The following is a 26,148-nucleotide window of genomic DNA, read 5'->3' on the forward strand; positions in this document are numbered from 1 at the left end:
ACTTTACAGAGAAACACTCGAATGCATTTAGTAATCTATAAACTCATCATTTCCGCAGAAGGGGTGTTGTTAAATTAATTATTATACACTATGTCTGCTGGATTGCTCACTGACTGAATTACTCTGAAATGTGTGTTGGTTTGATAAAATGTAAAATAGTCACAATAAATCGGGATAATAAATGATTTCAGAATATTTATTCAGCAAGCACCAGTAACACGTCCATAATGAAAGAAACAGTCATTAAAATATGTATTATATCTGGCATCAGTTTACACAAAATGAGTACAAAATGATATGTTCACAACCAAACGGTCCCGTGTGAGAGAACTGGGAAATGCAGTCCATGTAGTTCCAAATGAGCACCTTTTGAATAGGTCACATGGACAAGTGAACAGATCTGATTGTCAATAAATGTTCGATCTTTGTCTGTCATGCTTTACAAAAACCAACCATAAATAAAAGAAAAGTATTGACTGATTTTGATTCAAAAGTTTCAAACTGATACAAGTAGTGCACCATTGAAGTATTATGTAACTGAGCCGCTCGCAGGCCAACTGCATCTGACTTTTTCATTATCTTTTCTCTGCATAATATTGCTGTAATCCAATGGATTACAAACACCATATCATCTTTTTACTACAATAATAGTTTTATGTTCATTGAAGCAGACCTCTGAGAAAATACATGCATAAAAAGCAACGAATACAATGAAAGCATGATTACATACATACACTTTTGGAATGAAATATATAGGGGTTTTAATATAAAACCAAAGTGCTATTAGTGTCTGACATATTTTTCATTTCTTTTTTATTACTGAAAATAATTCCATGGGAAAGTTCCAAAATGATAAAATATACAAATTCCGTCCTGGTCTTGTGACATCGTCACTGCCCCTAATACTGTTGCTGGTCTTCAATCTGGTTCACTCGGTCTGAAAGGTCATCAAGTGGATTAACAGTTAAGAAAGTAGTTCCAAGAGTAACTGGAGAGGGAACAAGCTACTGTTTGATCAATGTAAAACTCTATTAAAACTAGATGATGACTCAATCAAATTCTAATTTGATAGGATTAAACAGGATTTAGAAAGCAGCTCTTGTCATCAGAACGGAAAAAGGATATGTCTTCTGCTCAAGTCTTGAATGGTTGACTGCATTTTTTTCTGGAACAGTATCTGAGCTTCACACTTGCAGGCATCTTGTGTTATTTCTCTTCTTGTTTCCTCTGAAAGAATAAGCTACAGTATTAAAGTTGTCTTACAATTCCTCATGCAGTTTTGTGAGTCCATTTGACACAGCCCAATTCTTTTTGCAAACAATATTGAATTGACGAATTAAAAGTTATCAACAACTGTTCCGTGTGTTAAAAATCATATTGATTGAATTAGTAAAACATAATCATAAAACTCCATCCATTAGATTAGGAAATCTATTTGAAAATGCACCAAGAGCGATGCCGCTGTCCAGTGTGAATAGCTACTGCGTGTTAATAATGATTAGAGTGTAGTTCATCACATATGTTTAAAAATTAATATTGTATTCAATGATTAACTGCAGTGAGTTTCCTTTATGGGGTCACCCCACAAAAGTCCCTGTGACAATTTATGGAGCAGTGATAAATCATCCATAAATGACCATTAGTAGTATGCTTGACGTTGGATATTGTAGACATGGGTTCAGGCAATTGTACGCTTCTTCATGACTGCAAAATGCAACAAAAAAAAAGAAACAACAACAACAACCACAAAACCAAACACTGTCAAATTGTCCAATATAATGGTCCTGCTGTCGGTCATAATATTTGAACTGCCGTTCTACATCACTGCAAAATACAACAAACACCGGTAATAAACATCTTGTTAAATGAATATTATTTGATTGTATCAAGACGGCTTATTACCATTTTCAGGTAATTTTTTGATGCACCACTTGTGCAGTTTTTGCAAATTATGTGCTTAGCAAATGACATAATTAACAAGTAACAAAATATCGATATCACTGCAAGTTTTGCATATCAAAAAAATAAACATTCTTACGTGAGCATGTTCTCTTATCGGCATTCAAAATATATCCCACACGACACCTGCAAATATATGAATCTCCGCTGTTGACACATGTATGCTGGCAGTTGTGTCCAAGAGCACAAGCATCCACGCCTGCAATGAGACACTCCAACATTTAAGTAACTCAAGTCCTCAGTCAAGAAAACAATACGAAGTGTAGAATCCTCATTTCACGAATGAAAAAAAGTGTTCATCGTTTCTCACGTGAGCATGTTTTCTGATCCACGTTCAGTATATACCCGACTTGACATCTGCAGTAGTAGGAATTTCCATTGTTGACGCAGATTTGCTGACAGTCATTACCTCTGGCACATGCATCTGTGACTAACCCTGCAACATAAACATGCACCTCGGTGACAGTTTTCAGGTAAAAGGAGGGATACCAATAAGCACTTTGTGCAGGATTTATATGGCGGATTGTCAATTGAATTTGCGCTTTCTAACCCCATATTGCATTGGGGAAGATTTCAATCTGAAAAAAAGAGTGACGTCTCAATATAACATTGTCATTGGCTTTGAACTACAGCATTGAAAAAAAATGAACAAAACTAATGATGTACTTGAAGGCAATCTTACGCGAGCATGATCTTTTATCTGGATTCAATGCATATCCTGGGTGACATTTACAGATGTAAGAGTCACCATTGTCAATACAAATGTGCTGACATTCATGTCCAGCAGCACACGGATCTGTACCTGGAAAGAGATATTGGACAAATCCCCCCCCCCCAAACGGAAATGATTTGCAGGCCATGATAGAAGACCATTCATGTTGCATTTATTTAGGGTCAAAGGTCACAGATGCCACCCGGTGCGGCCAGACTTATTACACATGCCAGAAAATGTCACTGGCAAGCAGAAAATATGAGACACCATATTTGGATAGGGAGCTCGTATTAAATCGATAGAAAGAAAATGTACTCTAAGTACTTACGTGAGCATGTTTTCCGGTCTGCATTCAGGACATACTCCATTGCACATTTACAGACGTAAGAGTCACCACTGTTAACACAAATATGTTGACAGTCATGTCCCCGGGCGCATGCGTCTTGACCTGAAAAGAGATGCTCTCGCGTTGTAAGCGGTCAGCTAGTTTGAATCAAGGCACAGTTGAGCAAAGGCTTGGAAAAAAAGTCTTACGTGAACATGTCCTCTTGTCTGCATTCAAGACATAGCCAGCCCAACACTGACAGTTGTAAGAGTTACCGTTGTTGACGCATATGTGCTGGCAGTTATGCCCGCGAGCACATGCATCCACTCCTGAAAGAAAATATCTGATTTGCTTAATTCTACTTGATTTCACATCTAGGTGTAATTAGTATTTGTTTTAAATTAGTCACGAGTGAGTAATGATTGTTTAGTTGTGCAAAATGGCGATGCTGTATTTTGTCATTTCATCACCATCTTAGCTGTGAATGAAAACATGCAAGAGATGGTTAATGTCACATTTGACACAGGCATTTGACATATCCTCGCCATTCCCGCATGCCATGCAAAACTATGCACACCCTCCAAGTGAAAACTTGTCTTACAAAGGCAGCTGAATGACTTGCATGAGCAACCAAGTTTGAGTGCGGCTACACTTTGCAATGACATTTTGGGGATCTGACATTTTGATCTCTTTTCGTATGCGAGTACATTGGCCAATTTTAAGTGAAACCTGTCATTTTGACTTAAATCCTCCAGCCCCATTTCACAATTCATAGCAGCACTCACACAAGTTTACACCGCTTAGAAGCAGCTGGGCTGGTCAAAGCATCCATTACATTACATGTCATAAATGTTATGTTTAGTAAAATGTAAATACCAGTACATCCACTTTTTGTATTAATCATTATTGAACAACTCTTTCCACCTGTTGCAGAACTTGATGTTTAGTTAATTATGGATGTTTGGAACAACTGGATCTATGGAACCATGGATCACATTTTCGGACATTAATGAACATTAGCAATCAGAACACACAACAAATATCAACATGCCCGGAACACTGTCATCTGAGCTTAATGGTAGCGTCACATTTTCTTAAAAATAAAAAACTAAAATGAGCACTTTTTGCAAGGATTTTTTTTGAAGATTGAAATGGTTTGTGGTATTTTATAAAAGATTAGATTTCAAGTAAACCCTTAGGTAAACACAGATTTGGCCTTGCAAGATAAGCCAGTAAGGCTGATTACAAATGCAGCAGCCCATGTTTAATTTCTGCCACAGCTTAGCACATCGAGGTACATGAGTAGGGCGCTTGGCACGCCGCGAAATCTGCAGCTCAGTTTGCAAAGAGCAGCATACACTGTGAAAACTAAAGGGCAGCATCATATTCAGTTTGGACCGCTTTAAAGTTCTCTAAATTGCCAGATCAACCAGTGATCTAAGCTTAGTCTTCTTCTTAAGAACGGTTAGTATTTTGGTCATTGTTCATATTAAATGCTGATTGCATTTAAGTACAACACTGTGTGCGTCAGTGAGTGAACATTTTGGGAGGACAATCCAAACCAAAACCTTGGATTTACCTCGACCTTTTTAAAAGAACAAAGAAAAAGACAATGGAGCTTTAAATGGAGGACTGTTACAATATGGCGCTGCCCATTAATAATCACAATTGCTTATTAAGAGGGATAATTTGACGTACCGTGCTTTGTCCTATTGTCATTTTCATATGTTATCCCATAACCGTCTTGTCTGCCTGTTTGTGCTCTTCGCAAACCACTTAATGGAATATCCACGCTCTCCAGATCATCCTTACCACATAAGGTTTCCCTAAATTTGCCAGTCAGCTTCTCTATGACACCATACGTCTCCACGTAGAAGACGTGGTCTTCGAGAGGCTGGCTGGCCATGAGGCGGAGGGACATCAGATCTGCTCTGTCTACTCCCACTGCATAGATTTCGATACCAGATGCCCGAGCTGCTGCTGATACCTCTTCCACCTGGTCCTGGGGTCTCCCATCAGTCACGATGATGGCTACTTTGGCAATGTTCATGGAGCTGTGGCGGGCCCCTGCCTCTGCAATAAAAGCTTTCTCCATGGCGGCTTTAATGGCTACGCCCGTCATGGTGCCGGAAGAAAGGGGCTCAACACGGGCCAATGCCTGCTTTAAGGCTTGCTTATCAAAATAGGCGTTCAAATAAAACTCAATCTTCACTGTGCTGGCATAATTGACTAGGCCCACTCGGGTGGCATCCGAGCCGATTTCCAGGGTGTCCACCATGTTTATCAGGAACTCTTTGGCCTTTTCAAACTCAGCAGGACGTACACTGCGGGAGCTGTCGACAATGAAAACCAAATCTATTGGACGATTCTTGCAGTTTGATGATGATGTTACTGAAAGAAAAAAAAACGAAGAAAGACATTTTGGAATGAGAGACAGTTATCAAACCTGGGCATGGAGAAATACCACCTCTAATACAGTGGCAGTTCCGGAGTAGAGCGAATGGGATGAAGGGCTCACCTGACACAGTTGCTAAATGTAATTTATAAAACTGCTGCTCTGACAAGATGTCAAATGTGTGTTATAGGCAGTGGCAGATGCCTTCAAAGCCAAAACATTATTTTTCTTTTACAAATATACCCATTATTTCTCAAAAGAAAGCTTCTGCAGTCAATGCACAATTGGACAGTCTGACAGCAATTACAAGTTTGCCTTTTACTGGTGTGTTTCAGTACCTGTGGCAATTCTTGTGGATACAGGAGAATTGGGATGTTGAGCAAACAGCTGAGGAGCATGCTTTACTGCTTTGCGTTGCAGCTGTGAAAGCGGCTGGTGGTGTGAGAGCTGATAGCGATAAAACCTGGAATGTGTGCCAGCAGCTTTTCAAAGAGGGAAATGATATAGAGGGAAAAGTGTTAAAGGACCCGCAGCTCAGGTTTAACATAAGCAAGGAAGAAAAGCGATGGATAAGAACAGTGGCGGTCAACTTTTTTTGTGAGCATCATAAAACACTGCATATTTTATATACAGTAGAGTACATCGCAAAAAGGAGGAAGAGAAAAGCTTTTTATGCCATTGTTTTTCATTGTGCATTCACATATACAATTTAATATTTAACAACAAACTAATAAAATGTACATCTCGTTGATAAGTGCTGCATAATATTCTCATTTTGACAGCGTTGTTTAAAAAGTGGTCTGCAGCTGCCATCAAAATGGTCTATATTAATCTATAATAAACAAAAAAAATATTTCATTTACTATATTTGATCGATGAAATAGTATCTCTCCAGAAAAAAAATGCAAGGTGACTATGACTCGGATGTACAACCTTAATTGATAGACAACTAACTGTTCAAATATGTAGTACAAGATCACTGGCAAAACAAAAGTAGATGTAAAGTACTTTGTTAATCAGAAAACAAGTACACAGGAGGGTACTTGGTACTTCATTGTACAGCGAAACAAATCACTTTGTATCAACTAATGCAATGTTGACCGGTACAGCAACTGCAAATCTGGAAAACATTGAAAAACAAAAACATACTTGCTGAGATGAGGTTCCGTCCTCCCTGTGGTAAATACATGTTGCGTGCATCCTGCTGCGGCAAACTCAGAATGATCTGGCCTGTCTTCTGGACCTCTTGGGAAATTTCAGAGCTTCGTTCTGCATCAGAAACTTGTTCAGATCTGACGTTCTCAAAGCTGGCATGGACCCTCGGGGACATCTGTGGTGAAACCTTTGGGAGGGTTTGACTGGCTAAACGACTCTGCTGGCGATGTGGCCCAAACTGTGACCCCAGATTTGCCGGGATTAGGATGCCAACAACACAGGCCAATCCCCAAACTAGTGACATAATGTTGCCTCCTGTTTAGCCTTCACTCTTCAACTAAAGTTGATTGCAGCCTTTTTATATGATATTGTCCATGGGGCGTGGACGATGTGAGGTCCAATCCAGGATGAGGAGGAGGAAGCACAGGCTCCAAATGCTGGAGGTGCAAAATTTAGTCAATTCACAAAGCACCTGTCTTCCTTGAATTTGTCCTTTATAACGATACCAAAATCTACATGTAAGTGAGGATGGTTGTTATTCCTGCCAATTTTGAAACTATGATTCCACTTTAAAGTGAGAATTCTGAGAAAAAAATCCGAATCTTGTCAACCAGATTTTTTTCTTCAGTGGCCCTAATCCTCTTCCGCATGGAGGACACTGATTCGCTGTAACGACCCCTTCATACAATAGCCTGCTCAGGCAAAACAGGTTAGGCAACTTTCGCAATGCTGATGAGGGTCGTTATGCTGATGAGGTGATACCGGGGGGAGTGGGGGTAATAGGCCAATCGTTAGTCAGGAATGTAGGAACAATCAGTGGGGCCACAGGGGGGGGTCCCGCGCTCCCCCCAACCTGAGAGTAGGGACCTATCATAGCTGTGTCCGGCGCCACTAGGTCTGGACATTAGGGATATATAAATGGGGCCGATACGACCAGTCAGACTTTAGTTCGCTGACGAAGTCTCTTGGATAGGAGGCGAAACGTCCGAAACCTTCACTTTTGTACAGATGACGGCTGAAGAAACCTTCTCATCGACCCCTTGAAGGGAAAAGACGAAAGGAAAAGAAGAAGAAATGTGGAAACATTATTCAACTAATTTGTTTTAAAAGAACCCACATATGACCTACATTGAGGGCACATATGCCATCGTGTTGTATTTTTTACCAAATCCTAACTACGAGGGAGGAAACCCATGTTCATGTCGTCTTCATTTGAAACCTGAAACATTTTTTTGGTACTGTATCAGTATGGTGTTCATTTCTGGAGTCTAAAGTGGTTCCATGCCGACCTCTACTGGACACATAGGTAATAGCATTTCTTTTCAATGGGGAGATTAGGGATAACTTTTTGAGTAGCAAAGTAGTAGTTATAGAACTATATTTCGTATCCCATTCGTCCTTTTCCAGCTTGCAAGCGCTTTTGGTTGTACTCGTTCTTATCCTCATTATTTTGTGACGAGTGTTTTATGTTGACATTTTGTCGGTTTTGTGACCTCATCTGGTAAATACAGGTATATCATTTTTTAATTCAATCTTCTGTTGGTCTATGTTCGCGGGGTTCTCTCCTGTTCCAGAGAATCCTAAGAGACAACTGCTCAACAAATACAGCAAGATGTCTGCAGATGAGATGAGCGAAATCCCACATACATGTATTGTATTGCTGTTGATAGGGGGTTCAAATTATCGATCAACCATTAGAAGTTACGATTTGAGCAGCAGTATGGTTTCATGCCCCCCCCCCCCAAAAAAAAAAAAAAAAAAAAAAAAAAAACTATGACAGATGCACTATTTGCTTTAAGAATGTTGATAGTCGAGTATAGAGAAGGTCAGAAAGAACTACATTGTGTCTTTGTAGACCTGCAGAAAGCATATGACGGTGTCCAGAGATTAAATGTGGTATTGTGTGAGCATGTCAGGAGTGACAGAAGTATCGGTACGATGACTTTAAAGGACAACCAACGTCTCCAGACAAGTTGTGTCCATAATTTGTAAAATGGCTTCAAATGACTTCGACTGAGCGTATTTTAATAAGATTCCACCGCATATAGCTATCTATATTTTACGTTTTAAGACTCGCACTGAATATTCAGGAAGTCTTGTTTTTGAGTTGGTGACGAGCCCATACGTGACGTCACTAAAGGAACGCCCCTGACCGAAAAAGACACATTGTAGCAGTCCGTCCATCACATCAATGTATTGTGCTGTACTTGTTTGGTCTGAAAACCTCGTGTTGCACTCAAAAGGCGCCAGAAGAGGGCGTCCAAGCTCCATGGAAGGAATTTATCAGCCTGTGGAAACGGGCTTATTCATTCCTCACGGGAGCTGATCGCCATTTTTCTGCCTCTTTTCTGGGACACTACATTGCAGTACAGATGCCTCAAAATGACACGGAATAAATTCTTTAATCGATTGCAAACATGCCTTCCTCTTCAGAACTATTTGAATCATATTCATAACTGGATGTGTAACGAAAGCAAATTCTCCGAATCTGAAGCCATTGTTTTGATTCTCCAGCAATGCAAGACGTCTTGGTGTGACGTCACGAACTGGGGGCAGGACTTTCTGAAAATGTCCAATTCGCAGCTCAATTTTTTGCAGATTTTGGACAGTAAGTCATTTTTATTGGTGTTTTGCATTTGAATAAAAATATACTGCCTGTTTTGAGTATTTTAGATGTTATAAAACGGTTTTCTGATGTCAGTTAAACAAAAAAGTGACGTCGGTTGTCCTTTAACCCTTTTCTGCCTGAATTATGTTCTAATTAGAAAAAAAAAATCTGTTCAGTTTTTATGGTCACTGATGGATATAATAACATACTAGTAGCTTCCTTTTTTATTATTTTCCAATAATGTAGAAAATTTGATAATGTGCCTAATTTGGCACAATCGTCATGAAAGACCTATATTGAGTGTGTCATGATCTGGTTGGCGACCAACGGGGGGCGCTGTCGGCCCCGCCTGCACCTGCACAGGTGCTGGTCGTCCCGATCAGATTGGCGACCAGCGGGTAGCGACGTCAGCCCTGCCGGCAGCCTCGCAGGTGCTGGTCGTTATAATCAATGACATTTAAAAGGACACCGGGCACGATCATCCGGTGCCGATTCATTGTTTGTTTGCTGCATGCATTGTGTACGTGTTTGTTTAACCTTGGCGGACTTTTACACTTGGTTTTCTTTTGCTACTTTGTATTTTTTCCATTCAGATCATTTTGATGTTTTACATTTTGTTCCTGCTGACTTTATTTTAATACAATTTGTCAAACAACCTCCTGCTCCCTCCTGCCTGCTTTTTGAGATCCGAACCCGCCATCACCACCTCGCAAACCGTGACAGAGTGGGTGCCTTTTTTGGAACATATGTCAAGTGCAACTTCAAAGACTAGACTTTTACTCATATGACAGCTTTTTATTAAAATAATAAAATACATAAAATATTTACATAAAATACATACATAATTTACATAAAATATTTACATAAATGTTTACATGAAAATACATAGTTCCTTTACAGATAAAGAAAACTAGCTAATAACCATGGAATAATGCAAAGCAGTTCTTGTGATGATTCAAACAAAGATTTACATTGCATTTTTTTGCAGTAAATATTAGTTTTCACCGAGCATGTGCCATGCTTGCACCTGTTGCGGTTCTTTGCAACATATGGAACATGAGCTATGTTGTCAACCCGAATACTGTATCATCGGAGGGAAAAGAACCTCAATGTCTTTTAGCTGTGGTTCAACTGAACATTCGATTGATCCTCACTGTGCCACAACACCAGATTTTTCTTGTTGCCAAATGTTAGAGTAAGGGGATAGATGTAAACCAATTATCAAAATACAATCGATGATTCTTTCCTGGTTGGATGTTTTGAACCAAATGGTGCACAACATTTGAGCTCACTTTCAGATCGGGAACCTTGGAGTCACTGACTGGATCATGTATATGGAATGCATACATGTAGCCATCATAACCTGCCAGCACAAACAACTTGAACCCCCAGTTCATTGGTGTATTTGGTAGACACTGCTTGAGTGTAAATCAGGGGTGGTCAAACTTTTTGACTCATGGGCCGCATTGGGTTCTAAGATTTGACAGAGGGGCTGGGCCAGGAGCATTTGGAGGGAGTTTGGGTCGGAATACTAAACCTAAAGCATTACAGGACAACCGACGCCTCCGGACAACTTATGTCCATAATTTGTAAAATCACTTCAAATGACTTCAACTGAGCGTATTTTACAAAGATTCCACAGCATTTAGCTATAGTTTACGTTTTAAGACTTGCGCTGAATATTCATGAAGTCTTGTTTTCGAGTTGATGACGATCCCCCATGTGACGTCACGTTTGGACTGCCCCTGACCGAGAAAGCGGCACACAATGCATTTTGCGGTACTTTGTTTAGTGTGAAACCTTCGTGTTGATCCGTGTTGATGGCGAAATTAGAAGGAAAACACATAAATAACGCCATGGTGAATCGTTGTGTGTTGCACCAAGACAACTATTTGATATTTGCTGACACAAATTCCCAGCTGACAAATCAACCCATTTCCAACGGAGCTTGGGCGCCATCTTCTGCATTTTCTGGGTGCTACATTGCTGTCATTGACGGCTCGAATTGATATGGGAGGACTCCTTTAATCAATTGCAAACATTTATGCTTTCGTCTTCAGAACTATTTGAATCATGTTCATAACTGGATGAGTAAAGAGAAAGCATCTTCTCCGAATGTGAAGTCATTGTTTTGATTCTCGAGCAAGGCAAGACGTCTTGGCGTGACGTCACGAACAAGGGGGTGGGACCATCTGAAACTGACCATTTCCGGATTCATTTTGAAGTCATTTTTATTTGTGTTATTCATTTAACTAAAAATATCAGCCTGCCTATTTTGGGTATTTTAGATGCTATAAAACGTTTTCTAATGTCAGTGGGAAACAAAAAAAATGTGTGCCGGTTGTCCTTTAAATGTAGTGTGTACAAACCTCATAGCACAGTAAGAACACTACAACACAATTTATTAACTGTCTTTCAAATGTGAAAAATATCCCTGATCAGTTAATAAATTTGTCTCAAGGAATATGGCGTTTACATACTATTTCGCAGATACTTGGAGGAGGAAATGGAAATACAGTGAGACCTCAACTTACGAACTTAATTGGTTCCCAGACAAAGTGTGTGAGGCGAAAAGTGTGTATCTAAAAAAAAATTCCCATAGGAATTCCCATAAAATATACTTTTCAACTAAATAAGCCTTAAAACTACACACAACATACCTTATTCTATGTATAATAAATGTGCTATTTTATTGTGATGAAAGAAATACACTGCATTGTATCATAAAGTCACTTTATTTACATTTGTGATGGTCATTTATGGCTTGATGGAATGGCGTTGGAGGTCGAAGGTCAAAGGGAATTGCTGTTTGGAAAGAGGCGCATTACATGACGACTGTAATTAAAGAAATAAACTGTGCTGTAAAATAAAGTTTTATTTACCTTTTTGATGGTCGTTGATGGCTTATGGAAGGAGAGTCACCTTCCATAAGGACTGTTGGTAACTTAACCTCTGGTGCTGTTCGGTCGTGTGCTTCCGCCGAAGATCACTCCGCCAGCCGTGGTGGGTGTGTATTATGAAAATAGTGCTTATTATAAGGTTTAATTTTCATAAATTTGACGTTTGTAAGACAAAAAGTTTGTAAGTTGAGGTGTTTGTAAGTTGAGGTCTCACTGTAGATTAAAATAACATATGCACTGTGATTTATCAAGATTGCATCTGTTTTTAATACGTTTCCATCGAAGGGGCAAAGTTAAAGAAATCAACATTTATTGAAAAATGGAATCACTTTCAACATTCAAAACATATTACACAACAAAATATTCAAGCTCAATAATACCTACTTGTGTTAAATTCCGCAAAATCATAGATGGTTTGTCCTGACCACGCGCTCAACAAACTCTCCACTGACGCCCTCGCCTTCACGTGCAAACAGTACACGTTTACCGTCGCCGAGCACACAGACATAGGCTACCTGCAGTTGAAATTTACATACTCGGCACGGCAGCCAATCAGAAACCTGCTTCTTCATCAATGCAACAGTCACGACTGTGTCCGATGCCAAAATGTCTTCATCAACATGGTCATCTATTTCATTCTCATCAGGATCTGGAAAGATATACAGCACATGAGTATTTTAGAAAAAAAAACACATGGGCACAGCAACATTCAAAAAAGGAAAAACTATACTGACCATTTGATGTCAATGCTCTTATCTTACCGTGAAACGGGCATCTCTTTCCTTACATTATATCACAAACAGAACTTCAGTCCTTTCAGATGCTTTATCATCTAGTCTCTGTACTCAGTACAGTGTACTGTATTTGAGAATGTGAAATGCACATATGGTAGTGGGGAATATTTTGTCCACTAGGTGGGGGAAAAAAGCTTACATGGCACAAGTGGAAATGCAACCTATTACGTTCTTCAAAACAATCCTTTCTACATTTTCTGATTACAAATTTTCTCTCAGATGATTTTAGTTGAAATGCCAATCTAATGTCCTCAAGGCCTTCAGAAGTAATTCTGCTGTCTTTGATTTGCCCCAAATAATATACTTTTAGCTTTTCCTGTCATTTTTTTTCACAGAAACTTGTTGTCACGTTCCGGCGGCGACAGTGGCAGCTGGCGAGCAGGAACGTGTGGTATAGGCGGTGGATCGTAGAGCAGGACAGAGGCGTGGGTACCGGCAAAGGATTTATTAACATAAAGCGCGGGTCCGAAAATACGCGGACCCGGTAAAAACTCGTGAAACAAACTCAAAATGACAACTGACAATGTTAGTGGGTGAGTGGCGGCAATCCACCCAACCACACTAACCAAGAAAATAAAGTGGCACACGGGGGTGCAAAACAACCTACGACGCGGTGCAAACAACAAACGCGTTCGTGGCTAAAATCATTCCTCGGGCGAAGCAAATAATGTACTGGTAACAAGTTCCACGTACTAGCTTGGCATAAGGCGAAGTATCTTCCGACGCTGGGTGGATGCCAGCGTCGGGTTTAAATGTCCACAGTTAATGAGGAGGGAATTGACAGCAGCTGGCGAGCGGCGGGAACGGAGGCCCCGCCCCGCTGTCAACTGGCTCATGACAGTACCCCCCCCTCAACGGACGCCTCCTGGCGGCCCACCTGGTTTCGACGGGTGAGCCTCGTGGAAGTCTCTCAGGAGCGACGGGTCCAGAATCCAGGTTCGCGGAACCCATTGACGGTCCTCCGGTCCGTAACCCTCCCAGTCGACCAGGTACTGGATGCCCTTTCCCCTGCGGCGTGAATCCAGGATCTCCCGCACTGCGTATGCCGGTCCTCCATCCACCATCCGCGGGGGGGGGGGTTGGGCAAGAGGGGGGGCCAAGGGGCTGGACTCCACCGGTTTGATGAGAGATACATGGAAAACCGGGTGGATCTTCATGGAGGCGGGCAGCCGAAGTCGGACCGCGACCGGGTTAATGATGGCCTCCACAGTGAAGGGGCCCGCGAAACGCGGACCCAATTTGGGGGTTGTCCCGGCCAGCCGTAGGTCCCTTGTGGACAACCAGACCTTCTGGCCCACCTGGTAGGCTGGCGCGGAACGGCGACGGCGATCCGCGACCCTTTGGTTCCGGACTGCCGTGCGTGATAGGGCTGCCCTGGTCTCCCTCCATACCCGATGGGCCCGCCGAAGATGGTGTTGTATCGACGGGACCTCCACCTCCCCTTCCTGTGTGGGAAAGAGCGGCGGCTGGTAGCCATAAGCCGACATAAACGGTGACCGACCTGTGGCTGAGGAGACCAGGGTGTTGTGGGCATATTCCACCCACGGGAGATGGATGGACCAGGCCGAGGGACGATGAAGGCATACGCAGCGCAGGGCCGCCTCCAGGTCCTGGTTCTTCCGCTCGGTCTGGCCGTTGGACTGTGGATGGTAACCGGAGGACAGGCTGGCCGACGCCCCCATGGACCTGCAGAAACGCTTCCAGACCCGGGATACGAACTGGGGCCCTCGGTCCGACACGATGTCAGTGGGGATCCCGTGGAGACGGACGACGTGTTTGACCAATAGTGTCGCCGTCTCAATGGCGGACGGTAACTTGGTCAACGGCACGAAGTGTGCCGACTTAGAAAACCGGTCCACTATTGTGAGAATGACCGTCTTACCACGGGATGGGGGGAGGCCGGTGATAAAATCCACTGATATGTGGGACCAAGGGCGCGGGGGAACAGGTAGGGGGCGGAGCAGTCCTGCCGGAGGCTGATGGGAGACCTTGCCACAGGCGCACTCCGGGCAGGCCTTAACAAAGTCCGCCACGTCGTCGCGGAGCCGCGGCCACCAGAATCGCTGGGAGACGAGGTGCTCGGTGCGGCTCACCCCTGGGTGACACGCCACCTTGGATGCGTGCCCCCACTGGAGCACCTCCGAGCGCAGCGACTGGGGAACGAACAGTCTGCCTGTGGGACACTTATCGGGAGTCGGGGTACCTTTTAATGATTCCATGACCCTCCGTTCGACCTCCCACTGGAGCGCCCCCATGATCTGGCGGCCGGGCAGGATGGGTTCCGCAAGGTCTTCCTTGTCTGCTGGCTCGTGGATCCGCGAGAGGGCGTCGGGCTTGGTGTTCTTTGTTCCTGGACAGTAGGTTAGGGTGAAGGAGAAGCGTGTTAAGAAGAGCGCCCACCGTGCCTGGCGTGCGTTCAGCCTCTTGGCGGCCCGGATGACCGCCAAGTTCTTATGGTCCGTAAGCACGGTGAACGGCTCCTTCGCCCCTTCGAGCCAGTGCCTCCACTCCTGAAGAGCCAATACGACGGCGAGCAGCTCCCTGTTGCCCACGTCGTAGTTGGCTTCGGCGGAGCTGAGGCGGCGGGAGAAGAAGGCGCAGGGGTGGAGCTGCTGGTCGACTGAGGAGCGTTGGGAGAGTACTGCCCCAACGCCTGAGTCCGAGGCGTCTACCTCCACAATGAACGCGCCGTTGGGGTCTGGATGGCGGAGAACTGGGGGGTGAGAGAAAGCCTCTCTCAGCAGCCGGAACGCGGCGTCCGCTTCTCTCGTCCACCTGAACGGGGTCTTAGTGGAGGTGAGTTGGGTGAGAGGGAGGGCTTTCCGGCTGTAGTCCCGGATGAAGCGGCGGTAGAAGTTGGCGAACCCCAGGAAGCGTTGTAACTGCTTGCGAGAGGTGGGTGTGGGCCATTCTACTACCGCTTCGGTCTTGGCTGGGTCAGCCCGGATCTGCCCCCGCTCCACGATGAAGCCCAGGAAGGATAAGGAGGAGGTGTGGAATTCACACTTCTCGGCTTTGACGTATAGTCGATTCTGCAGCAGCCGCTGCAGAACTAGCCGGACGTGCTGGCGATGTGCCTCAAGGGACTCAGAAAAAATTAAAATGTCGTCCAAATACACAAAACAGAAAATATTCAGAAAATCCCTCAAGACATCATTAATAAGGTTCTGGAACACAGCGGGTGCATTGGTGAGACCAAACGGCATCACCAAGTACTCGAAGTGTCCCAGAGGTGTCTTAAATGCGGTCTTCCATTCATCCCCCTCTTTGACCCGAACAAGATGATAAGCGCTCCGGAGGTCCAGTCTAGTGAAGATGGTCGCGGCCTGGAGGGACGCGAAGGCGGAGTCAATCAGTGGGAGCGGGTATTTGTTCTTTATAGTTATTTCGTTGAGTCCCCGATAGTCCACGCACGGACGCAACGATTTATCCTTTTTAGTGATAAAAAAGAACCCCGCTCCCAGAGGTGACCTTGATGGCCGAATGAGCCCGGCCGCGAGCGAAGAGTCAATGTAGTCCCGGAGAGCCTGTTGTTCGGGTTGGGAAACGTTGTACAGACGAGAACTGGGAAACGGAGCGTTGGGCTGAATGTCAATGGCGCAATCATAGGGACGGTGCGGTGGTAACGACAGGGCGCGGTCCTTGCTGAACGCCTGTCGTAAGTCGTGGTAACAGGGCGGCACCCCCTCTAGGCTAATCTCCTCCCTAGGGTAGCTGTGAGATGGTGCCGGCCCACCCGCGGCCGACCGGAGGCAGTGAGCGTAGCAGAGGGGGCTCCACCCCTGAATGGTAGGTCCGTCCCACGAAATGGCCGGATTGTGGGTCCCCAGCCAAGGTAACCCGAGCACGATGGGAACCGAGCGTGAACGCATCACGAAAAACCGCCGGTTTTCCACGTGATTGCCCGAGAGTACGAGTCGAAGCGGCACGGTTTCTTGCGTAACCTCGGCGAGTAACCGACCGTCGAGATCGAGTATGCTCCGACTCGCCCCCAGCTGAACAACCCGACACCCCAACGCCGACACGACGCGCGGGTCTATAAAACAGCCGTCGGCCCCCGAGTCCACTAAGGCCCGAACGGACATTGTCCTGGTGGGACCGTGTATAACGGCATCCAGCTCCAGTCTCCGCGACGTGAACCCCCCCGCGGACCTTAAGGGAACCCGTTGCTTGTGTGGACGGGGTAACTTACAGTCACTGGGGGTCTTTCCGGGAAGCCCCCAACTGGGACAGTCCGGGGCTCGATGACCCAACTTGCCGCAGAGCTGGCATGCCGGGCCGGTGTTGCGTCGCTCCGGCGCCCGCTCAACGGCCCTTTCGACCCCCATCTCCATCGGCTCCACGGCCGCGTGCCCCCCACGCGGAAAGGTCCGGGCACCCCCTCGGGTCCCTGCTGGCGGCTCGAGATTAGCCTGGGCAGCCCGCTCCCGGGCCCTGTCTCGCATCCGGTTGTCCAGCTGCAGCGTGAGGGAGATCAGCTCGCGAAGGCTGGAGCACTCGTCGCGGGTAGCCAGCTCGTCTTTCAACGCCGCGCTGAGCCCGCGCCGAAACATCCCTCGCAGCGCACGGTCGCCGTACCCGCTGGCGGCAGCCAGGACGCGGAAGGCGACGGAATACTCCGCCGCCGATCGGCTACCCTGCTGGCAGATCCACAGCTGGGACTCCGCTGCCTGCCCACTCACCGGGAGATGGAAAACCTGCCGTAACTCGGCGACGGAGTCCGGGAAGGAGGCTCGGAGCTCCGGCCGAGATTCCCAGACGGCCAACGCCCAAGCGGCTGCGGGTCCGGCAAGCAGGCTGGTGACGTAAGCCACTTTGGCCGCGTCCGTGGTGTATACGGAGGGTTGCTGGTCGAAAACTATGGAGCACTGCAGCAGGAATTGCGCGCAGCGCCCGGGCTCCCCTCCGTAACGGGCGGGATGTGGGATGTTGGGTTCGCGGCTCAAAGTTTGGGGAGGGACGGCCCCCGCGACGAAGGCGCCGCTGGCCTCAAGTCTATCTACCCGTTGGGCTAACCGGGTGATGTCGCGGCGGATCTCCGCGATGGCGGGCACCACTTGGCCGAGCTGCTCCGCCTGCTGAGCGAGGACGGAGAAGATTCGGTTACTGTCCGCAGGATCCATGTTGGTCGGAAGATTCTGTCACGTTCCGGCGGCGACAGTGGCAGCTGGCGAGCAGGAACGTGTGGTATAGGCGGTGGATCGTAGAGCAGGACAGAGGCGTGGGTACCGGCAAAGGATTTATTAACATAAAGCGCGGGTCCGAAAATACGCGGACCCGGTAAAAACTCGTGAAACAAACTCAAAATGACAACTGACAATGTTAGTGGGTGAGTGGCGGCAATCCACCCAACCACACTAACCAAGAAAATAAAGTGGCACACGGGGGTGCAAAACAACCTACGACGCGGTGCAAACAACAAACGCGTTCGTGGCTAAAATCATTCCTCGGGCGAAGCAAATAATGTACTGGTAACAAGTTCCACGTACTAGCTTGGCATAAGGCGAAGTATCTTCCGACGCTGGGTGGATGCCAGCGTCGGGTTTAAATGTCCACAGTTAATGAGGAGGGAATTGACAGCAGCTGGCGAGCGGCGGGAACGGAGGCCCCGCCCCGCTGTCAACTGGCTCATGACACTTGTAAGTGTTGTACCTGCTCCTACCATGTTTCACGGTCTTTTGGAAATAGGAAATGTTAAATTTGTACCAGACATTATGATGAAAATGAAAAGTTTTCTAATTTCTGTTTAGGATACCAAAAAAAACATATGGACCTCCGTTTTAATAATTATATTGAGAATGCAAAGCTATGAGGTACAGCTATTTGTGTAAAACGCACCATTCAGTTACAATTATTCACATCGGGTACGAAGTCAGGATCAACAATATCATCATGAAAATAGCGTTAGCACGCCGAATGTTCCAAATTCGGGACACTACTTATTTTTAATATTTATTGGTAAATAAACAAGTTAGCGTTAGTTTATGTATTTCAGTATCAAGGTAAACCTCTTCTGAATAGCTCATAAAATCGTCACAACATATACTTACGTGTTATTTGATCCATGACGAAAAATAGCTATGAAGATCGAGGAGCGCACGTTGTGTTGCGCAAGATGATGTCACTGACGCTCTTAAAGGCAAAGCTGCAGATAACCTGTTTTAAAGGGACATGTAACTTGTGCTGCATCAGTTCCAATCGGCACTTGAACTGCTACCTTTCATTTTTTTGATCTATATGTAACGGAGTTGTGCACTTAGATTATTAAATTATGAAGGAAGTGACGCAACGGCGACCAGTGTGGCACCATGTCCCGCCCATAGTTTCCAGAACAATCTCGAGGAGATTCAGGGTGAGTCGCAATTTTCTGTTGGTCTCGATTAACGCGCATTTTCATGACGATATCTTATTTTGTTTCCCCTTTTGTACTGTCTAGTGTTATCTAATTAGTTCCCTTATTCATTTCGAGTCCAGATTACTTTTTGTGTCATTATTTACTTCACGTTTTGTCGAGTGGAACTTTGGAGCACATGTGCTTTTCTATTGCGCAGTTAATCACAAGACGAAACCCATGCGACTTCACCCATCCCTTCTGCCATACTGTGTTGCAGGTAATAATTGTTTCATTTCGTTTTTATTGAACAATATTTAGTTTCTTGTGTCGTGTTTCATTTGCCCGTGGGTGTCCGTGGCGGGTTGAACTGTGCGCCAGGCATTACTAGCGCACCGCGTGTTCTGCCGAGTCTCCGCCCATGATGCGTTCAGGGACATCTTGTAAATAACAGTGAACTTGTGTTGTATTCTCTTTTTCTGTAAATAACCACTATACGATCACACGTTATTAATTCTGTTTTGTTATCTACAATGTTTTGCATTTGAGAACAATCTCGAGGAGATTCAGGTTAATCACAAGACGAAACCCATGCGACTTCACCCATCCCTTCTGCCATACTGTGTTGCAGAAATAAAAGAAATAAAAAGACACATTCACGCGTCTCGTCTTCATTAATACGGCAGCATCGTGGAGATGAAGACAGTCACTGTTGTGACACCCGTCACATATAAGCATTTGTGTTTAGTGTACCGAATTTGACCCAATCGTCCGTAAAGGGTTGAGTGTCAGGTGTGCAGTACACAGTGGAATTCAAGGCTGAGATGGGACTTCATTTCGGAGCCTCTTATGATTCGCTATGGTGATGGACAGGCTGACATAAGAGGTTAGCCGATATAGGTTCCAGCTACTCCCCATTAGTGATGTTTAGGATAATCTGTGTTTAAAGTGGGTGGATGTGCCATAGAAAAGAACCGTGAGATTGAGCTATTCAACCACTGAGCAAATGCTCAGCTCATGATAATTCAAGGAGTCGGAGGTTGAACTTTTCCATAAGCATTGAGCATTCAGTTCTGAACCTTTATTTAGAAAACAAAATACAAAACTTTCAAACGTTTCCATAGGAAAGCATCCCATCTCTTTCACAACACACGTTCTGCTTTTGAGGATACAACCACAAAATTAAGTTAAATGAGAGGAAAGAGGCAGTAATGTCTTGAGGCCACGGGGATAAATGGCTATTAAGATTTCTTTTTAACAGGGTTCCACCTACAGCATAGGTTGACATAAACCACATAGGAATTGGGAAAAAAAAAACAGTTTCGGCATTGAGTTTGATAGAAACACGTTCTCTCGTAATGACAGATTACTGAATGACTAACCAGGGAATACAAAATTGCTTGAAAAACTAAGGGTTCTGTGAAATGGAGACAATTAAAGAAAAGCATAGCAGCCTTTCTTGAGTGATACCATTAAGCCACCAGCTAACCTAAAATGGTTAGCTTCAAAATAGAATACAGAAATGCATGCAGAATACAGTTTTCCTTTTCCAATTAACTGGCCAAGATTTTTCACAAAAATAAAAAAGCTGCATCTGTTACGCAAGTCGAATGATGCGTGTTATTGTTGTCAATGACAGCGCCTGTTAAACTACACGGGCTTGGGGAGACTTGGAGGTAATCTCCAAGTTGTTCTCTCTCCCACAGCCGGCTGGAACATCCAGCATGAAGGACTCAGCGGTGATTGGCAGTCCCTGGATGCAGATCTGCTGCACATGTTGCCTAAAACAAAAAGCGACCGAAAAAGAAATTAGTCTTTGCACAGCAAGCCTTCAACGAAACGCTAGCATAACGTGTACCAACCAGGCTGGACGCGAAATGACATTGTGAATGTCAGGCTTCTGGAAACCATTGAACGTTGAAGAGGCGGCCACGGTGTAGGCACCCATGTTCTCGAATAGCAGCCAGTCGCCCACGTGCATGTCTGGCAGGTTACACTGTTCCACTATACGATCAAGGCCATCACATGTTGGGCCCCAGATACTGCAGCGATACATTGCCTCATCTGGCATGGGCTTCTATGGAAGCAGAGCAGATGAACAGTTTTAAAAAATTCTTACTCTTAGCCCAGTTTGTTTTCAGCTTACCTTGTGTAAAGTTGGCAAACAATGTGCGTGGTCATACAGAATACAGTTGAAGGACCCATAGACGCCATCATTCACATAGTACATGAGGCTCCTGTCAATCATCCCTTCATCTTCTTCTGCAATCGAGGGGGGGAGGATAAAGAAAATCACCACAGTATAGCATTACAATAGAATTACATTTATAAAAATTTAACTGCCCTTACCGTCAGAGGCCGAATCGTCATCTATAAGGACCTTTTTGGCGATAATATTAACAACCAGAGTGTAAGCAGAGGCCACATAAAATCGACCAGGTTCAGCAATGATCCTCACACCACTGTCAACGGGGAAACATTTATCTAGGGCTGGGTTGATTACTGCAGTGATCTACAGTATGAGCAAATGGGAAAATTTTGATTAGCCTTTATTAGTGTCACAATTGAGAAATTTACATTTCACAGCAGCAAAGTTATGAAAGAGGAAAATCAAGCTTTGAATACAAACGTTAACAAAGTGGAAAAACATACCTCTTCAAATTTGAGGTCTACATCTTCTGAACCAGGGAAACCACCTCCAATGTCCAAAAGGTTCATGCAGAAGCCTAAATCAAGCTAATAAGCAGTTTATTTTTAAATTAGGAACAAAAGCACAATGACTGAATCAGCAAAACCACATAAAGACTAAACATTTCTGTCTTTTAAAAAGCTCAGTTCATAAAATGATAGATTCATTTAACTTGTCTGTATCAGCGTAGACCAGACAACTGAAAACACCTCCCATATAGCAAAAATGATGGCAATCAGAATCAGAAAACCTTTATTCGTCCCACAATGGGGAAATTAGCAATGGATGACATCTACCTGCATGAGCCAATAATATATCCTTCACTTGCACACCAACACTTTTCTCTCATTTCTGCGGTTATATGTAGTAACTGCATTCCAGATTTGTTACTCACCCCCATATCAAAAACACAGCGGGCATCTGCAATAGCCTGCTTGAAGGCCGCAGAATCAGTGCAGCCACTGCCAACATGGAAGCTGACGCCTATCACATCCAGCCCCAATTCCATGGCCTTCTCCAGCAGGCCCCGACAAGCTTTAAGTTGGGCTCCAAATTTGATGCTCAGGCGGCAAACAGCCTTTGAGTCATCTGTGGCAATGCGCAGCACTAGCCTGAAAAAAAACAAGAAAAAAAAACACAAGGAATTCATAAAGGTCTGGTACACCAAATTACACAAAATATTTAATAGCGAGACCGTTTACAAAAGCCATACTTGGCATTGTTATGACAGCGAGCCACTTTCATGAGTTCCATTTCACTGTCAAAGGTCATCATCTGGACCCCGTGGGCCGAAGCATACTTTATCTGAGAAACCTGCTTGCATGGATTTGCATATATGATTCTGCTTGGATCTACTCCCAGGGACTGAATAAGCTGGATCTCAGTCTGGGGGTAGGGGGCACATAAATACAACATTAGCTTTCAATTGTGCTATTAAGACCATGCCACGTGTTTCCAACAATCACCTTGCTTGCACAGTCAAAGCCAGTTCCCAAGGAGGCCAGTGTCATCAATATAGCCCGGCTGTCGTTGCACTTGACTGCATAGAAAGGCGAGACACGAGGAAGGGCCCTTGCCCAACGCAAGTGCTTCTTCAAAACATCCCCCAGGTCACACACATAAAATGCATCCCTGTCATCCTGAAAGATAGAGAACAATGGTTAGACACAGATCAATCAGAGCTTAGTAAAATTGGGTACATGTTGACAATCCATGATCTTACTGTCAATGATGACTCATTGATCTTCTGCTCCACAATATCCTTGGCAGAAAACCCCTCCTCCAAGAAAGAGAAATCGAACTCGGCAGTATTCATGGTCGCAATAAGTTATTTAAATGGGCAGTCAAAAACTACAGGAGAGTGATTCAAAAATAGTCAGTGTTGAGCATTGTGCTCTGCCAAACGAGGAATAAAAAATACAAAAAATAAATCAAGGCAGAAGGGAAACTGCCAGTTTGAAACTTACAAGATGGAATTTATGTCTGTTGCTCAGGTGCAGGAGATCCAAGGTGGCTCACCAGTAAAGTTAAACCCCTTTAAATAAGCCTCAAGGCCAGGGCCTGTTGAGCAGACTGTGTGTGTTCTCCTGGAGTGATGATTCTGATCAGTGAAGCAAGAACATTAAAATGTAGGCAGAATTTTCTCATCTGAACATACAACTTGTCTTTGTAAAATATAAAGTTTTAAATGCACTGTATTAATTGTCATACTATAAGGCGAACAAAGTTACACAAGGTCGCATTAAAATGTATATTGCATCATAAGAACTTGACACCATGACCCAAATAAATAAATAAATAAATATATATATATAAATAGGGAAAAACCACTGAAAGGAAGGCCCCGCCCTGGAGAGATTCCCTCCAATCGCCAAGAGACTCTTTCGTCTTTTATGAACGACATCAAATCCAACAAATGGAAAGTGAACGAATTACATAAACGTCATTTTAGCCGGTTCCGTTTTCTATGCCTGGCGGGTAGTGTCGAATGAACACGAGAGTTGATTTTAGGCGTGACTCGTGGAGCACGTTTTACGAAATCTAGATTAAAAAAAAGTCATGATTATCACAGTGACGCCAAGCGGCTCATTCGCAATGTGCGCACAGATGGCGACTAACTAGATACATTAAGCCTCTAATTTACAAATCGTAACAAATACTAAACTTATAAATTGTTTTTAGTCAAACAGGTTATCAACGTTAAACGCGTCTCATAAAAAAATACACTTCAACACGGCGGCTGTTTAGGCCATTTTCACGAGTTCGGCTAGCTAAAATTCCTCGATAACACAAGGCCCAGAAAAAAAAGACCAAAAAAACGTACACACCCCAATAAAATGGATGTCTTACCTTAAAAAGCATTTACAAAGAGAGTTTGTCCATGAGACAGAAGCGCTGGGGTGTGGAAAAAAAGCTTTCTTTGAGGCAATTGGACTACGGCTAGCAGGCGTCCCCTACTGAGCTCCAACTGAAGTGGAAGCAGCGGTTGTCCCGTCTTGCATTTATAAGGAGCTCGTTGCTGCGGCAACGGAGCTAGCTGAAACCGGCCTCTCGTCCACGATAGAACCGGTTTGGACTTACCCCCACCCCCACCTCCGCCCCCATCGACATGGCGGAAAAAACAGAAACACCGTTAGCAATCAATGTAAGAATTAACAATTTTTGTCTTCTGGCAGACTCTGACGATTAAACAGTGTTTTGTTCTGACTTTCTTGAAGTTTGCACATTTTCACCTCTTTCGCCTGGACAGGTAAATCCATTAATCTTTTTTTATCAACATTAGGCACAACAGGACAACGTCACTGGATGCAAAGCCCAAGTATCCAGCACACAGTGTACTCACGCACCCAATCCACAGTGCCTACTGTTTGTAGAATAACTGTAATAAATTAATGTGTGTATTGTTGTGGCTCTAATGTGAAGTGAAGGAATATGCAGAGTGTATAGTTTACCTCCTTTATTTGATTCACTTCCTCTCTGACAATCGATGAAAAGGTTTCTTCAGCCATCATCTGTAGTTCTTTGAAGGTGTCGGACGTTTCGCTTCTCATCCAAGAGGCTTTGACAGCGAACTAAAATGTTGCTTGTAGCTCTGGCCCTATATAAGTGGCTCTTAACAAATTTCCCCAAATTGCAAATTTCCCCATTGCGGGAAGAATAAAGGTATTCTGATTCTGATTCTGATTCTGATTAACCTTGTTGGAGGTACCGAACCCCACCAGTTTCATATGTGCATTCACCGGACCCCTCTTGATTGAAAAATAAAATGTTTTTTTTTTTTTCAAATTCAAGACATAGATATGTTTTTTACTGCTACACAAAATGAGCCGTGCATGAACATCACCTTGTTCAAATAACAAAACCAACACAATGCATATACTTTGCTATCAGGTACAAACCCAAGAGCAGGCAGAGTGGGCCTTTCATCCAATCTAGTTCTCTTCACCTTGAATTCAGCAAGTCTTGTATTCCCCGTCCCCATGCAGCTTGAAGGAGTGTTCCTTGAGTTTTGCTGGTGCTAGACAAGAGTTGCTCAACTTGGTGTTGCAAATCATACAGATAGGACGCTCACTCCCATCATGTTCCATGATACATGAGAATCTATGTCCATATTCATCCGACTGCTTTATTCTTTTGCCCGACAGTTAGAATCAGAATCAGAATCAGAATCATCTTTATTGCCAAGTATGTAGACACACAAGGAATTTGTTTCCGGTAGAACACGCTGCACTAGTATGTATGTATGTATGTATGTAGTATGTAGTAGTAGTTTAGTATGGATAAAATATAAAAACGACGTACTACGACAGTCACACGTTGATTGCTGATAGCTACTGGCTAGCCTGTTCATTAGTTGTGAATGGAGGAAGCAGCAGCAGTCTGTCTGGCGTCTCTTCTTCTCTCTGTATTCATGTTTCCGATTTGGTACGCTTCTCTATACTGCCACCACGATTTCCTGTGGTATTTCTCCGTTTCGTCCGGAGCTCTACCGAATGCTAAACGAACATAACAGTCGAAATGACCTCTGGGGCCAGACGAAATGTTCCGTTTCCGCAATTAAAGGAAGTGTGTCGTGGAGGCTCTGTCGAACCCCTGAGATCGACTCACCGAACCCCAACTAACCAGAGGCCAGGAAGCTTGAGGGTTCTGCGCAGTATCCGTGCTGTTCCCAGCACTGCGCTTTTCTGGACCGAGATGTCCGATGTTGTTCCCGGGATCTGTTGCAACCACTCGTCGAGTTTGGGGGTCACTGCCCCGAGTGCTCCGACCACCACAGGCAC

General features: G+C 44.4%; 2 protein-coding genes across 7 annotated transcripts; both read right to left on the reverse strand.

Moving 5' to 3' along the window:
• Positions 1 to 182: 182 nt before the first annotated feature.
• matn3b (matrilin 3b) lies at positions 183 to 6,900 on the reverse strand. Of its 5 annotated transcripts, none has more exons than XM_089005004.1 (10): positions 6,541 to 6,897; positions 5,730 to 5,873; positions 4,809 to 5,387; positions 3,206 to 3,325; positions 3,000 to 3,119; positions 2,642 to 2,761; positions 2,270 to 2,395; positions 2,039 to 2,158; positions 1,126 to 1,227; positions 183 to 952 (listed from the first exon to the last, which is right to left on the reverse strand). In XM_089005004.1, the coding sequence occupies exons 1-10, from the start codon at positions 6,848 to 6,850 to the stop codon at positions 900 to 902; spliced, it is 1,794 nt and encodes a 597-aa protein (XP_088861130.1). In that variant the 5' UTR covers positions 6,851 to 6,897; the 3' UTR covers positions 183 to 899. The 5 variants fall into 5 exon arrangements, with proteins under 5 accessions (XP_088861130.1, XP_088861129.1, XP_088861131.1 ...); XM_089005003.1 differs by having other exon boundaries at positions 4,695 to 5,387; XM_089005005.1 differs by lacking the exon at positions 5,730 to 5,873 and having other exon boundaries at positions 4,695 to 5,387; positions 6,541 to 6,900.
• A 13,338-nt stretch (positions 6,901 to 20,238) lies between these two features.
• Positions 20,239 to 24,375, reverse strand: odc1 (ornithine decarboxylase 1). 2 transcript variants are annotated; one of them, XM_089004983.1, is made up of 11 exons: positions 24,218 to 24,375; positions 23,335 to 23,468; positions 23,091 to 23,218; positions 22,834 to 23,007; positions 22,581 to 22,753; positions 22,263 to 22,479; positions 21,832 to 21,915; positions 21,529 to 21,691; positions 21,326 to 21,438; positions 21,042 to 21,256; positions 20,239 to 20,960 (listed from the first exon to the last, which is right to left on the reverse strand). In XM_089004983.1, exons 3-11 carry the CDS (start codon positions 23,181 to 23,183, stop codon positions 20,825 to 20,827), a joined length of 1,368 nt encoding a protein of 455 aa, XP_088861109.1. In that variant the 5' UTR covers positions 23,184 to 23,218; positions 23,335 to 23,468; positions 24,218 to 24,375; the 3' UTR covers positions 20,239 to 20,824. The 2 variants fall into 2 exon arrangements, with proteins under 2 accessions (XP_088861109.1, XP_088861108.1); XM_089004982.1 differs by having other exon boundaries at positions 21,326 to 21,441.
• Between the last annotated feature and the right edge of the window lie 1,773 nt (positions 24,376 to 26,148).

The sequence above is a fragment of the Hippocampus bargibanti genome, linkage group LG09, assembly GCF_051943395.1.
Source record: "Hippocampus bargibanti isolate YZ-2025 linkage group LG09, ASM5194339v1, whole genome shotgun sequence".
Lineage (NCBI taxonomy): Eukaryota > Metazoa > Chordata > Actinopteri > Syngnathiformes > Syngnathidae > Hippocampus > Hippocampus bargibanti.